Below are 15,197 nucleotides of genomic sequence, written 5' to 3' on the forward strand. Positions count from 1 at the left end.
TTAACCCGTTTATTTAATGGATCAAATACGGATCGACCTATTAAATACGGATCTAGGTCGATCCGATCCGTTAATGATCCGGTCAGTTTTTTTAATAATAAAATATTATTTTTTATTAATATATTATTATTTTTAAAAAATATAAAATATGAAGAATTTCTAATACAAATTTTTTGCAGAAATCTAAGGGACAGTCTATCACCCAAGATTCCAAGAAGCATTAAGAATTTTGATGATATAATTCTACTTTTGGTGATACTTTTCATGTTGTTTTAATATTTTATTAATATCTTATGAAGTATCATGATATAAATTTAATATTACTATTTAAAATTTTAAAAATATTTGAAATTATAACGGGTTGGATTAGCGGATCGGGTATCCGTTAACCCGGCGGATACGGATTTGGATCGAGCTATCAACGATCCGCCGGGTTAACGGAGCGGGTTTGGATCAAAATTTTTTTTAAGTAAACGGATTTGGATTTAGGTTGATCCTATCCAAATCCGGTCCATTTACAGGTCTAGTTTCATTTCTAGAAGCGATAATGACTCCCCACATTAAGTTGCTTGTCAAAAAGAGTATCAAACTACAATTACATCGCAACAAGTAATCACACGAGTAAACTAATGAGAAACTAGTCAAAATATACATGGAAGCTAGAAATAAACTTCTCAAAAGCAATGATCCTAAAGAAGTACCGAAAAGGCGAAAATGTAGGATCCATAGGCGGCTGCTTTCCAAAGTTCAATCCCAAAAGCCATTCGAAACCCGTATACATATCCAAAAAGGCCTATCACACAAATAAATGCCAAATATGTTCTTCATCGCAATTCTAGCCCACACCGACATATGTCCAAGGCCCATTGGAACCAAGATAACCTAAGCCTCCAAAGCCATTTTGTCAACAAGAACAACTCACTGATGAATAACGTAGCCCATTGCAACCGAATTTTCTCACTAACGGATGCTCCATCATAAGTGTTTTTTTTGTTTCTTTGTTTCTATCGTCCAATACTCAAGGGGCTCATATCGGCTTCATTGAAAACTTTGCCTTGAAACAAGAGTTTGACACTTAACTAGGACCGAAATAAGCCAAAGAGGCTCCATCTCTAACAAATAAATCAAAAATTACAAAGACAAAACAATTCACGATAGGATATGAACTACTATTACAGATTCTAAAAGCATATTGGCAGTGGCGGAACTAGGATTTGAAGCTTGGGGGGTCGAGTAATAAAATTTAAATATCGTAAATATGAATTTAATACCTTGCCAACAATTTCATTAAAGGAATTGAGTAATTCACATTACATTACTATTAAATTATGTAAATTAGACCAATCAAACGTCATTAGAAAACCAAAACTAATGCTTTGTTTCTTAAAATATATTTCTTTGTTTGGTTGGGGGGGGGGGGGGGCGGACCCGTCGTACCATATAGTAGATCCGCCCCTGCATATCGGACTATATAAGGTTTCGTGAACTGTAACTTTTATTTTCTGAAAACTGTCTCTTATCAACTTTTATAAACAACGTTAAACTTATTTATTAAACAACTCTTTAACTAATTAAGCCAACCAAAATTAGAAATTTTCTTTGTTTGATTCCTTGAAAACTTGACTGCAGAAGGGATACATGGCTGACCATGACTACTAAGTACCAATCATTTCCTTATTCGAGTAAATCCAATATCCTAGTTCCTATTGTTTCCCAGTGACCAGAAACCAGGCTAATAGCCAAAGCCCAATGGTTCTACCGTACAGCTAAAGTTTTGTGTTTACAGTTATTGGAATTTGTGCTGCATTGTTCGGCCCAGATTTGTTACCCAGCCTTTCCTTAAAATCCATGATTCTACACCTGAATCATTCAGCTATGTCTTCAGTATTTTGCAGAAGAGGCCGAGCCTGCAAAAATGACGCTCATAAATACACTTCTGAAATCAATCATCAACGTATGTATCTGAACCGAATTGAAAGAAGCAGAGGCAGATAGAAGCAGCGTACGTGCTACTTTTTAGAGACAGCATCGTATGGCATATGTCAAATCCATGATCTATTATTTGACTCGATGCCATGTTAGGACACATGTTGGGGAGGACAAAAGGGCTTCCACTCTTCCAGTGTCCCCCACATAGAATCGTCCAAGGTGAGAGATTTAATGGCTCCCGGCCTCTAGTTACTCTCATCCAAAGTAGAGTCTCCGGTTTACTGGTTTGACTGAACCATGACCATCCAAAGGTGAGAGAGAGTTTTAATTATTCTCAGTGGCCCTCCATTTCTGAGGTCGACTCATGGTGCTCCCTCCACTAGGACTAGTCAAACCCAGAATCAGATTCCATCTCTTTTAACTGTTGTAACAAACTGTGTTTCAAGTCTTGTCTTCTGATTGAAGATTGTTGTTACAGTTAAAAATATTAACGGTTAATTTCATTTTACATCTCTGATCATTATATCTTAAATTAGTTGTGTCATACACTTCTAATTTAATCAAACGTCTCATATACTCTCTATATATAATCAATCTTATCTAATTATTAGTTTTTTTATCAATTATTTTGTAAATTCAATACGTGACTCTAATTGCTCCTTTGTAGGATGATGATTCATTAACGTGAGATGCAAAATTATTGTTTGGCTCCAATTTTGCTGCAGCTGGTCAACAGTCTCTTTTCTTGCGCGGGCGTGCCAACACCGTTCGGGTGCGGTCGTCGGGGGTGTCCCTTGACCTGACTTCTATCAAGCGATTGTATACGAGGAGAGCACCAACCTCGCCGTGGGATTCTTTGTGCCTCGTGGTGAGGACTTTGTTGAAGTTTCTTCTTGTTCACAAGTCGATACTCAATATTGCAGATTGAGCAGAGCGAAATCACCGGGAAGTATTGAGATCTTGCTAAAGCGTGACTTTAGCTTGGCTGGGTTGCTAGGGCGTTACCCTTGCTTGGCTGGTTCTGTAACCGTTGTGGTCGCGTCACTACCGTCGGCTCCCGAGGAGACTAGGACCGAAGCACGTTGACAGAGGGTTTGGTGGCACTGAAAGTCGGCTTCTGAGAAGACTAGGACTAGGAGTGTGATCACCGGTAAGAGAAAGAGAAGGAGAGGAGTTGCTCTTAGAGAGGTTTGCTCTAGAGAGAACTTAGATCATCTTAGAGATGTTGTTGTTGAATGTGAATGTGTGTTTTAGAATGAGAGGAGAAGATGTTTATATAGGGAAGAAAAAGAAGAGTGAAATGATGAGTGGAAGAAAAATAATGAAAGTGGAGTATGAAAGTGATTTGTAAAATATGGAAAAGATAGAGAAATGATGAAATGAAAGCAAAGCATGAAGGTGTAGAAACATGGAAGTGATGATGATCTATTAAAGAGATTGTAGTAGAAAAATATATCCAAGGAAAAAAAGAAAAGCATCTAGCTTTCTTCATGTGGGTAGGAAACATGAACATGTGAATATTGAGCTGGTTTTAGGTCAGTTTCTACCCCTTTATTCCTTCAATTATTTCTCCAACAAGACTTCAGAATGAGCATTCGACTTATTCATAAAAAATGTTCCACTATGAGTGTAGATCATCCTGACAAATTTTCAGAGCTTTATTCCATGCGGTTGGGCTGGAAATGCTGCTGGACCTCTTACAGGTCAAGTTTTCCAGTTTTGCTTCTGTAGAAAATTGGACTAATTGTTTGAAGGCCTTCCACTCAAAAATATCTCTGGCACTCTTCATAAGAAATGATCCTTGGGCTGTCTAGAATGGATCTGCAGAGTTTCAGCTCATTCCAAGTTCATTTGGTCAGGCGGACGCCCCTCCTTCCTTGTTTAGCTCGGTTTCTCCTAGCCAAAGTAGGAAAATGTGTTAAAGTTAACTTTTCATGCTTCCATGCTTCCATAGTAGGCTTTATTTAGCCTCTAAATATATATTTCGAGCTTGTCGACAATATATAGCTTGAGCCACTGACATTAGCTCAATTTCTCCAACACATGCCTTGTCAGGCCAAAATGTTCATTTTGGGTCCAAACAATTATATTGTAAATGAAGAGATTCTAAAATATATTACAAAATAGGGGAAATCATAACATGGTCCCAGACAGTAATACACGTGGTGGTTTGGGGTAATAATATTAGCTCATATGAATTGTAGTTATTTCTTATTAGTCTCTTAATCTATTTTTTTTTCACCTCTCTGCATGGTCCCACCAAATTCGAGTAATATTATTTAATTATTGGTTGGAACCACCACATGGTAGTGCCACATGGTACTCCGGGACCACAGAATTGGAAACAATTTATTGAAATTGGTAAGTATGGGGACATCCGTGATAAAAATTAGGAATGTAGGGGCACAAGTGATTTATGGTATAAAAATCATGGAGGTAAAATGAAATTTCCCCTTAAATGTAAACTAACTTTTTATTACTAGACAAGCTCCTTATAGTTGTAGACTAAATCGAAATTAGGCTAAACTAATCAACCTATGCATGAAGCTACTCTACATTTGTCTCAAACTAATATACTTCATGTATCTATACATAATGTACTGTAGACGAACTCTAGTTAGTATATGCAACTCCCACAACTTTTGAAGTTTGTTTTGAAATGATGTGTGTATGGATGACTGAGTATATGCTTATATACATCAATAACTGGCAATCATCAGCACTCGCTTTTCGTTTATATATGTTATAAAGAAATAAAGTTGAAAACCTAATACTCAATTTGATAAATACTTACTTACAAAATACCCATTAATTATGAGATTTTTTTTTTTCACCATTCAAGAGGAGACTATCGACCCTTCAAGTGTAAGAAGCAAGCACCAACCTCTTGTGACAATATCTACTTGTCTAGATGGGTTTCATTTCTTTGCCAAAAAAAAAAAAAAAAGATGGGTCTTTATGAGTCACCACCAACAACTCCACTACCAACAACCCTTTAGCTCTTCTTCCTTCCAAGTTCCAAGTCACTGATTTTGGTCTTTTGCTGGGCATTCCCCATCCTCACCTCCCTCAGCTGCAACCATTTCTAAATTCAACTTCGTTATTAGAGCAACTCCAACGGTTGGAGTCATAAGCCATTTTGGCTTTGGCTTTTGTGGGGGACGTCTCCAACCATTCTGCAAGTGTAGCCATTTTGGCTTTTGAGCTATAAGCCGAGTCAAAATGACTCAACATTGAAGAACGAAAGCCAAATGGGGGAGGGAAGAGAAGAGGCGGGCCCCGCCTGCATGTGCTGCATGCGCAGCTGAAGAGTGCGACGCGCCAGAGGGAGAAGACAGAAGCCACTCCCGCATGACGACAAAAAAACGGCTCCGCAGTGGCTGACGCGCGAGACACGCGCTGAGAAGCAGCCGACACATGGGGCCCAGCAGCGCAGAACGGGCAACAATCTCTCCAACGGTAAGAAATCTAACGGCCCAGATTCAACTTCATTAATTCTATTTAAAATGAAAGGCCCAGATTAAATCTTTCTAAACATAAAAAGTTAATATATATATATACTGAATATCTAATCTGACGGTTCAAAAAATTGTATAGATTAAAATCAACGGTCAATAATAAAGTAAATGTGTTTTAAACCCAAAAAAAATTGAAAAAATAGGAGAAAATTTTCTAAAAAATCAGGAAAATATTTTTTGCCCGTTGGAACAGTAACTTTAACAAATTCTATAAATACCAACCCTCTTCTTCATAAATTTTCACACCAAAACATCTCCAATCTCCTCCAAATTTCATTCTTTTTCACCATTGTTCTTCATCTAGCTAGCTTTCAATTTTTTTAGAAGATGCCTAACCCAAGACAAGAGTGTTGGAAGGACGCCGAAGATATAGCCTTGTGCATAGCTGTAGTTACCGTTGGTGAAGACGGCTCTAATGGTACTAGTCAAGAGAAAAAAAAATTGTGGGAGCGTATACATGAAGTATACGAGACTTGCAAGCCTGCCGGAGGCGTGGTTAGATTGGGAGGAGGGTGTGACGGTCGTTGGAAAAAGATTAGACCGGCATGCGCTCGATGGCGTCAAGCTCTTAACAAAGCGGCACTTCTTCGAGGAAGTGGTGATAATGCCACCGACGAGGTAACCCTCCTTATTCTTGACGTTTTATTCTTATTTTTAAAATTAATTTTACCGTTATTTTAACATGTTATGTATATTAACTTTCGTATAAATATATATAGTACATGATTAATATCTTCTTATTTATAGATATTACAAGCTAAGTCAATCTATCGTACCTTAGCTAAAGGAGAGGAGTTTGCGTTTGAGCATTGTTGGCCAATATTAAAGGATACAAAAAAGTTTAGCAATCCTCCGGGCATGAATGTCGGTAGCTCAAGTTTTCCTACCTCTATCAACTTAGAGGATGACGGCACTCCCGCGAGTGAGTCCCCAAGCTCTTCAAATGTGCATGCACGCCCCCCAGGTCAAAAAGCTCAAAAGGCTGCTAAGAAAAAATCCAGGCAAGACGAAACAGGTGAACTCTTATTGCAAATGCAAAGGATTGCAGACCAAGGAGAGCGCGATCTCGAATACAGGCTGCGACTCAGGGAGGAGACTAAATTAGCTGAGCAGCACGCGGATGATGCTCGCACAATGAAAGTGGATCCGTCAATTTTCACACCCAAAAAAAGGAGTTATTGGGAGAGGAAGCAAGCACAGATTATTGAGAGGGAGGAACAAAGCTCTAGTGCTAGTGCATTTCGTCAACCCTCCTTTTCTGCAGAAGAAAATACACCACATAGTGAAAATGACTCTAACTTGGACCTCTACGTGCCAGTTCAAGAGACTCAATGGATGGGGAGAAATTAGAAATATTTTATTGGTTGTACTTTTTCACTTATGTTTTTCAATTATGAAATAAAATTGTTGCTATATTTTATAGTTAACAAATAAAAACAAAAACTTGTTTTTATCTCACTTTTATTCATAACAATAAAACACACTGCATTACAAAAGCATAAACACACTGACAATAAAATAAAACCACACAACATTACAAAGCATAAACACACAAACAATCAAACCACACAATGGCCACATTGCCAATTATTGAAAGCGTGAAAATACAATCTCTTCATCTGCGGTTCCGCTCTGCTTGCAACTTCATGTTCCAGAGGTGATTAACCAAATCTCCTTGAAGGACTCTATGCACAATTGGGCATCGAACCCCCTGGTAACGGGTCATGAACTCCTCAAGTTCAGGACGGTTGCACTCAACCTCATGATCATCCTCATACCTCTCATATATTTGTGCTTTCCTTGGTCTGGTGGGGATATCATCGGGGTCAAAAGGCGACTCTTCATCTTCTTCACGCTCATCATCGACAATCATGTTGTGCAAAATAATGCAGGTCATCATGATGTATGATAGATCCTCCCTATCCCATCCACGGGCGGGTCCTCTTACTATTGCAAAACGAGCTTGGAGAATGCCAAAAGCCCTCTCCACGTCTTTTCTGTATGACTCCTGCATCTTTGTAAAATGAGCTTGCTCTGGAGTAATTGGATTTCTAATTGCTTTCACAAAAGATCCCCATTTAGGGTAGATCCCATCGACTAGGTAGTAGCATTGGCCATATTCTCTATCACCTACATAGTACGAAACTCGAGGAGCCTCACCTGTGCATATTTCGTTGAATAATGGAGACATTCCAAGTACATTAATATCATTAAGCGAACCTGGAAGTCCGAAATAGGCGTGCCAAATCCAAGCATCGTATGATGCGACCGCCTCCAGAATGATTGTGGGTTTTCCCTTATAACCAGTGAAGTGCCCTTGCCATGAGGATGGGCAGTTTTTCCACTGCCAGTGCATACAATCGAGACTTCCCACCATTCCGGGGAACCCCCTTTTCTCAGCAACATTGAGCAACCGCTGCAAATCTGCCGGAGTTGGTCGACGAAGGTAATGATCGTGGTACACATTCCAGATTGCTCTAGTAAAGTGCGACAAGATCTCCAAAGCTGTAGATTCAGCTACGTCTAGAAACTCATCACACAGGTCAGCCGGAAGCCCGTAAGCAAGCATCCTCATAGCACAAGTCAGCTTTTGTTCGGTAGACAAACCAACTCTGCCGGAGGCATCATCAGTTTGCACGAAGTACGGATCGTGGTTGGCGACATCATGCATCATTTGGTCAAACACATGAGGTCGCATTCTGTACCTTCTGCGAAATATATCGCCCTGGAACCTGCACGGCGAAGTGAAGTATAGAGCTTTCAATCGTCGATCCATAGCTTCTCGATCTCTTGCGATGTACTGGCGCCCGGCCTGTGAACCACCCCACTGTGATTCTTCCTCTTGGATCCTCAAGATATGAGAGGAAGCTGCCTGCATCACCAGGGCTCTTTGACGATTTCTTGTAATGGCATCTTCTTCCTCTTGCATCAGCAATTTCCGTAACCTATTCATTGCAACAAGGAACCAAAAATATAAATTGAAAAGGAAGTTCAGAATTTCTAAGCTTCTGATATGAGAATAGATGTGTTTGTGAATTGGTGAGCTATGATGGAGTGAATGACTCCGTATTTATGGAGGGTTGGAAAAGGATATCTGAAGATAGGATACGACACGTGGCAGATAAAAATCAAAAACGTAATCTAACCAGCCTTTCAACGACTGACACGTGGCACTAGAATCGGTAATAAAGTTGAGATAGAAAATCTTATCTTGTCACGGGATAAATAAAATCTCAACCGAGATAGAGATAAGATATCGGATCCGAATAGCATTGACACGTGGCACGAATATATAGATTCCCAAAAATAAATAAATAATTTTTTTTAATCAATTAATGACGATATATTATATAACATAATTATGTATGATATATAAATTCATATTGTAGTTAATTAATTCTCTAAAATGATTAATTTATTAAATGACTTTGGCTTATGACTAAACATGGTTGGAGATGGAAAAATTGAATGAATAGTGATGACACTAGGGGAGTCAAATTTTGCATATGGCTTTGGCTTATGACTCTATTGTTGGAGATGCTCTTATAAGTCATTCCAATTGACTCTCATCTCATTCCTGTATATAAAAACAGAAACCCTAATTAATGTGTCATATGTTCTACCCAACAGTGATTTCTTGGGTCTCATCCTAACTTTAAAGTATATGCTTGGAACTTTGGAATATATCTCCGTCTCCAAAACAACAACCGACAGCGACACGAGCATCCCTATATTAATCTATCTTATTTCGTTTAGCTGTGTTCCTACTCCATCCCAAATCCAGTATATATTTGCTTCCTGGTTACTTCCTGGTTACTTCCAGTTCTCGATCACAGTTCTAATTTCTACTTATAAAGATTAAACAAAGAAATGGAAAGCAGTACAAGGAAGGTACCTTCTCATCGAGCTGTGAGACTACTGATATGAAATGATTTTATATATTAGGGTTTGCATGGATCCAATCAGATTATCAGAATGAGTAGTAATTATAATCTCTGTATTTGAATAGTGTTTTTAGCGAAGGAATCACGTTTTGAATAGCATGAAAGAACGAACATGTGAAGAAGGGCGGGGCGTACTACATAACCAGCCAAATCTGTCATATATAATTGTAGCTGTTTCTGTGATCGATCTTGTTTTCTCAATCGATATCATCATCGAAACCAAGAACGACATGCACAGCTGTGAAAACTGGGGAGCCAGCTTGTTGGAGATTCACGAGTGCTTTTTTTTTTTTTTTTGACGATCCACGAGTGCTCGGTCTACCTAATTTGTACATCAAGTATGTACAAATTGTTTTTTTTTTTTTTACTCTATCTCTATCTCTTTTAAGCGCACTATCTAATTTGTACATCAAATATGTACAAATTGTTTTTTACTCTAGCTCTATCTGTTTTGCATGTATGCATAGGAACAAAGATGCTTAGATTTTCCATCATCACACCTTGATATTATATTTATAATCAAAATAACCTCTGATTTAAAAATTTAAACTGACAGAGAATGAACCAACAATGTATATCAAACTAACAATCTTTTTTTGTGCATAAATTTAACTTATACGATGATAGATTGACAAATATAAACAACAAGATTGAGAATGTGATTAGCGAAGTTCATAACTTTTTATAGATGGTCATACTACATAAAACAATCATCGTTTCGGAAACCCTAATTAGATACTTTACGATGCAAATATTGATGACTTTTTTGCTATGACAAAAATAAGGTCTTATGATGTTATTGATGAATTATGTACGGTCAGTAAATGATAGACAACACGCTTGTTTTGCCAACTTTAGTAACGTAATCTTCAATACAAGGATTGAATTGTACGAATTGTACGAATTGTACTTGACTATATTTTCATTGTATGAGATGCTGGTAAAGATTACACAGGAAAAAATCTATAAAAATGTTAAAAGTGCATGGCTGTTAACAAAATGGTTTTCTTTCTTTATGACTCATCTATATTTTCAACAAAAAATTAAGGGAAAATTTCGCAAACAGTACACCAAGTAAAGGCCACTAATAATTCTTATACATAAAGTTCCAAACCAAACATTTTGGTACACGAAATCTGAAACTCGACCCACTATTAGTACACGACGTCAATTTTTGACACCAAAATGTCCATTATGCCCTCAGTTTTTTTTTTTAATAATTTTTTTTTTCTGTTATTTTTTTCTATTATTTTTTTTCCTTCTTTTTTTCTGTTATTTTTTTTCCTTCGTTTTTTCTGTTATTTTTTTCTATTATTTTTTTTCCTTCTTTTTTTTCTGTTATTTTTTTTTTCCTTCTTTTTTTTTTTTCTGTTATTTTTTTCTATTATTTTTTTTCCTTCTTTTTTTCTGTTTTTTTTTTCCTTCGTTTTTATCTCTTTCTTCTTCCTTCTTCCGGGCTAACTCCCTCGCTTCCAACGCCGCCTTCCTCACCTCCACGCTCACTCCCTCGCTTCCAATGCCGCCCTTGCCCTCCAATTGGTGAGATTTATGGTCCTACAGCTTATATTTGTAACTCAGCAAATATTTAGTTATGTGAAAAGAAAGAAAGAGATAAAAACGAAGGGGAAAAAAAACGAAGGAAGAAAAAAAAAATAACAGAAAAAATTAAGGAAAAAAAATAATAGAAAAAAATAACAGAAAAAATGAAGGAAAAAAAATAATAGAAAAAAAGAAGGAAAAAAAAATAATAGAAAAAAATAACAGAAAAAATGAAGGAAAAAAAAATAACAGAAAAAATGAAGGAAAAAAAAATAATAGAAAAAAATAACAGAAAAAACGAAGAAAAAAAAATAACAGAAAAAAAAAATTTATTAAAAAAAAAAAGAACTGAGGGCATAATGGACATTTTGGTGTCAAAAATTGACGTCGTGTACTGATAGTGGGTCGAGTTTCAGATTTCGTGTACCGAAATGTTTGGTTTGGAACTTTATGTATAAGAATTATTAGTGGCATTTACTTGGTGTACTGTTTGCGAAATTTTCCCAAAAATTAAAGTATGACTCATCCTTAATGCTAGAATATGAAATTGGCCGCCTATGTGCAAATGCGTCTTGGCCCCTGCAATAGAACAAGGAGGCGTTTTGGTCCACCCTGTTAATTCACGATTTGTGATGCACTGGGGAACACGCATCGTCATTCAACTAACCACCAATTAACCACCTCAATTGGATAGTCATATTCAACCTAACGTGCACTGGAAAAAAAATTAAAACCCTCTTTTCTTCTTTCTCTTTCACTTTGGTGAGCTTCCTGGAAGTTTCCAGTTCAGAGTCCGATGTCAGCCTTTCGATTAAGTTTTCCAATTCCACATACTTTATACCTTTAAAGGAAAGATCTGCTGCCATTGGAATCAAGGTGTCAAGGTCTCGAGTCTAAAGTTAGTCATGGTCACCAGTCACGACTCTGTCTTGATCAATGACTCGGAAAAAAGCTAGATTGCGTGAACGATTCCTCCCCCACTAACATTATTGAAAATTTGAGATGGGGATGTTTCAAGAAGAAAATTACAAGCTTGAGGATGAGAAGCCATAGTCAACTATAGAATTATGGCTTTTAAGCGCTGAGAATGATTATCAACAATTTTTAATTTGATATCTATTCATATAAAGCATATATCGAGTTTGAAGAATATTCATACGAGGTGGTATTTCTTTTGAAATATTATATCAAGTTTGATTGGTATTCGTATGGGGTGGCATCTTTTTTGTCAACCTCCCAACTGGCCAACCTCTTGCTCTTGTATGAATTGCAAGTGATTGCACGTATTTGAACATTATCTGTTTTTGAGTAATTTGCAAGTGACTGCACGCATATTTGAACTTTATCTGTTTCTGAATGATTCTCATGCGATTGTGCGTATTTGAAATTTACCTATTTTGAAATGTTTATCAAGTAATCGCATATATATGAATCTTACTTTAAACTTTAGTACTTGATTATAGAATGAACCCTTGTGCTATGAACCTTCTGCTTTTGTACTTATTATTGATGACATATAGAAGTGCGGGAAAAAAAAAAAAAAAAAAAAAAAAGAGCGGTTAAAGTGAGAGTAGAGTTATTCACGATCTCAGTCTCTCTGAATATACCATGTGACAATAATCTCAAAAAAAAAAAGAATACCATGTGACAAGTTAAGTGGTGGTTCAGTCCAATAATATATCATCATGTAGGCAGAGTGAAGCACAAATTAACAACAAATACTTCTAATGTACGTGGATCAATTACATTATCCTAAACTATAATACAAGTAGTCCGTGACACAATAATTTTCCAAAAGAAACTGAGAATTTGCTAGACAAAATTCTCGTGATACATATTTCTTCCAAAATAAGTAAAAGGTTAATTTGTACAAAAAGTAAAAAAGAGACGCGAGTGATCATGTGGTCAACCCGAAAAAGATTCACCGACTGGATGCCCCATATCTGTCGTACACAAAACGCTAACTTATAATGATCCAGAGGATCTAAAGTACCACCAAACACAAATTAATATAAAAAACTGGATTCAAATTTGCTCATCACCTGCTCACAAATTAATATAAGATTGATACAGAGAGAGATCTAGAGAGGATTTGTGACCTGAAAATCTAAAATTGATCGAGAGTCGAGACTTCGATCTGGGTAGTAAATTTTGGCAACTCGATTTGGGTATAATCCAATGTTGTTCAACGATAACTGGCTTGGAACTCAATCTGAGCATTTTCCATAGAAAGTTCTATGATATGTGGAACTCGATCTGGGTATTTTGACTATTTTTCAATGATGCTATTTGATTCTTCAAGGCGGTCATGAAAAAGGGAACTGCTGCTTGAAAGACTTGATCTTTCTGGGAAGATAAAATAGTCAATGAAAGCTGGCTGATGTTTGATATTAAGTATTATTGTATTAACAAAGAGGAAGATAAAAATGGTGGCTGGTTGGAAACGACAGAAGTTAGAATTATCCCCTAAATGGTTTATTTAATCATTTATGAAAGTATGAAACTACCATTATTAATTATATCCGACTTAAGCTAGCCCAACAGTCATCAATAATTCAGTATATAATCAACCATTATAATATATAAACTCAGTTTAAGCTAGAATTAGTTTCATAAAGAAGTAAAATAATAATGCAATATGCTTGAATACATTTTATATATCCTTAATTATATAATTAAATGCTATAAAAATAAAAAATATATAAAATCGCCTAGGCGCTAGTCGCTTGGCCACCCCCCGACTAGCGCCTAGCGATTTTTCGAACCTTGATATTAGATAATACATGCATACACACACACACACATGTGTGTGTCTATATATCTATATATGTGTGTGTGTGTGTCTATATATCTATATATGTGTGTGTGTCTATATATCTATATATGTGTGTGTGTGTGTCTATATATCTATATATGTGTGTGTGTGTGTGTGTGTGTGTGTGTTTATATATATAGTATATATAATTGACTACATATTGTATAGTATTTAATTTGCGGCTTACGAGTCGAGTATTTACGGGTCGGGCCGGGCGGGCTTTTACGGGCCTCTACCCACCGAACCCGGCCCTCTACCCACCGAGGAGGGCTTTGTGGGCTTTTATGCGGGCCAGGCCGAACTTTTACCCGTTGGGCTTGCAGGCCTCTATCGGCCCACTTGATCCGCATGCTAAATAATGAGACCTAACCACCCATACATTTTTGACAGGTGTTGCATAATCTAATCATGGTTAAGTTTTTAGAATTAGTATTAATAAATCAATAATATTTATGTGGTTAATAAAGAGAGATAAATAAAAAAAGCAATACTGCATGTCTCTCTTCCTTCCCCATTCAAACCCATAAACATAGCAGAGAGGAGATCTCAGTTTTGGGTTTCGATTTTGAGTAATGCAAATTCTTATAGCAGAGAGGAGATCTCAAATTTAATCCCTAGCTAATTACCCATTTAATTCTTATAATAGTCATAGTTATAGAATTATACTTTCCCCGAAATTCAACTAATCTCAAATTTAATCCCTAACTAATTACCCATTTAATTCTTATAATAGTCATAGTTAACTATAGAATTATAAGCATGTACATGTTAATCAGCTTTAAAAACCTGACCTAGCCGTCTCTCTACTAGGGTTTGAGAACCTCTCCTTTGCGGCGGAGGCTTCTCCGATTTCCTCTATTGCTCGCCAATAGAGGCCATGGCCATTCTCTGGCTGCTTCTTATCTCATTCGTTGCGTTGGGTGACGATGTTCCTGTGGTAGTTTCGAGTTTTAGTGGTGATGGTGGTGTTGGACTCGATGATTTTGCCTGGCGGGTGGATCGGATGCGGATTGGGTTTCCATAGAGGTCCATGTACGGGGTGTTGTCAAGGTCGAGCGACGGCGGTGTGGGTTGGGTTTTTCGATCCGATCTCATTGCAAGTTCGCTGGCGAAGGATGGCCGATGTGCAGCAAATTGCTCGACGGGGTCTGCGGCTCTTGACGGTGGTGCAACGATTGGAGTTCCTGGTTGTTTTGGTTGGTCCCGGAATCCTATGTTTTGCTCGGGTTGTAGGTCTTCGGTGGCAGGGGTGATTGTGGATGGTTCTAGCTCCTCGGAGGAGTCGGTCTCCTGGCGCCGGCACGGTGATGGTAGATGGGGTTGTTCATGCTGCGGAGGCTGGACGGAGGAAGTTGCTGGGCTCCCATCTATGGGCTGGGCTGGCCTTCTGGTATTTTGGGCTGGCTTAGGGCCTGCTGGTCCAGGGAGAGAGTGGAATGGCAGGGCCTTTTA

The 15,197-nt window shown here is 37.6% G+C and overlaps 2 protein-coding genes across 2 annotated transcripts; one reads left to right on the forward strand and one right to left on the reverse strand.

The window, feature by feature from the left end:
- Positions 1 to 5,714: 5,714 nt before the first annotated feature.
- Positions 5,715 to 6,797, forward strand: LOC133722837 (uncharacterized). Its single transcript, XM_062149702.1, has 2 exons — positions 5,715 to 6,065; positions 6,195 to 6,797. Exons 1-2 carry the CDS (start codon positions 5,775 to 5,777, stop codon positions 6,795 to 6,797), a joined length of 894 nt encoding a protein of 297 aa, XP_062005686.1. The 5' UTR covers positions 5,715 to 5,774.
- Positions 6,798 to 7,062: 265 nt separating this feature from the next.
- Positions 7,063 to 8,400, reverse strand: LOC133722838 (uncharacterized). Its single transcript, XM_062149703.1, has one exon. The coding sequence runs from the start codon at positions 8,398 to 8,400 to the stop codon at positions 7,063 to 7,065; it is 1,338 nt and encodes a 445-aa protein (XP_062005687.1).
- Between the last annotated feature and the right edge of the window lie 6,797 nt (positions 8,401 to 15,197).

Source organism: Rosa rugosa, chromosome 7, assembly GCF_958449725.1.
Source record: "Rosa rugosa chromosome 7, drRosRugo1.1, whole genome shotgun sequence".
Lineage (NCBI taxonomy): Eukaryota > Viridiplantae > Streptophyta > Magnoliopsida > Rosales > Rosaceae > Rosa > Rosa rugosa.

Bases quoted from the DNA above. Each gene is read 5' to 3' on its own strand.
- LOC133722838 (XM_062149703.1), bottom strand. From the start codon at position 8,400: ATGAATAGGTTACGGAAATTGCTGATGCAAGAGGAAGAAGATGCCATT.
- LOC133722837 (XM_062149702.1), top strand. From the start codon at position 5,775: ATGCCTAACCCAAGACAAGAGTGTTGGAAGGACGCCGAAGATATAGCC. The intron at 6,066-6,194 runs GTAACCCTCCTT...TCTTATTTATAG, and splicing joins GTGATAATGCCACCGACGAG to ATATTACAAGCTAAGTCAAT.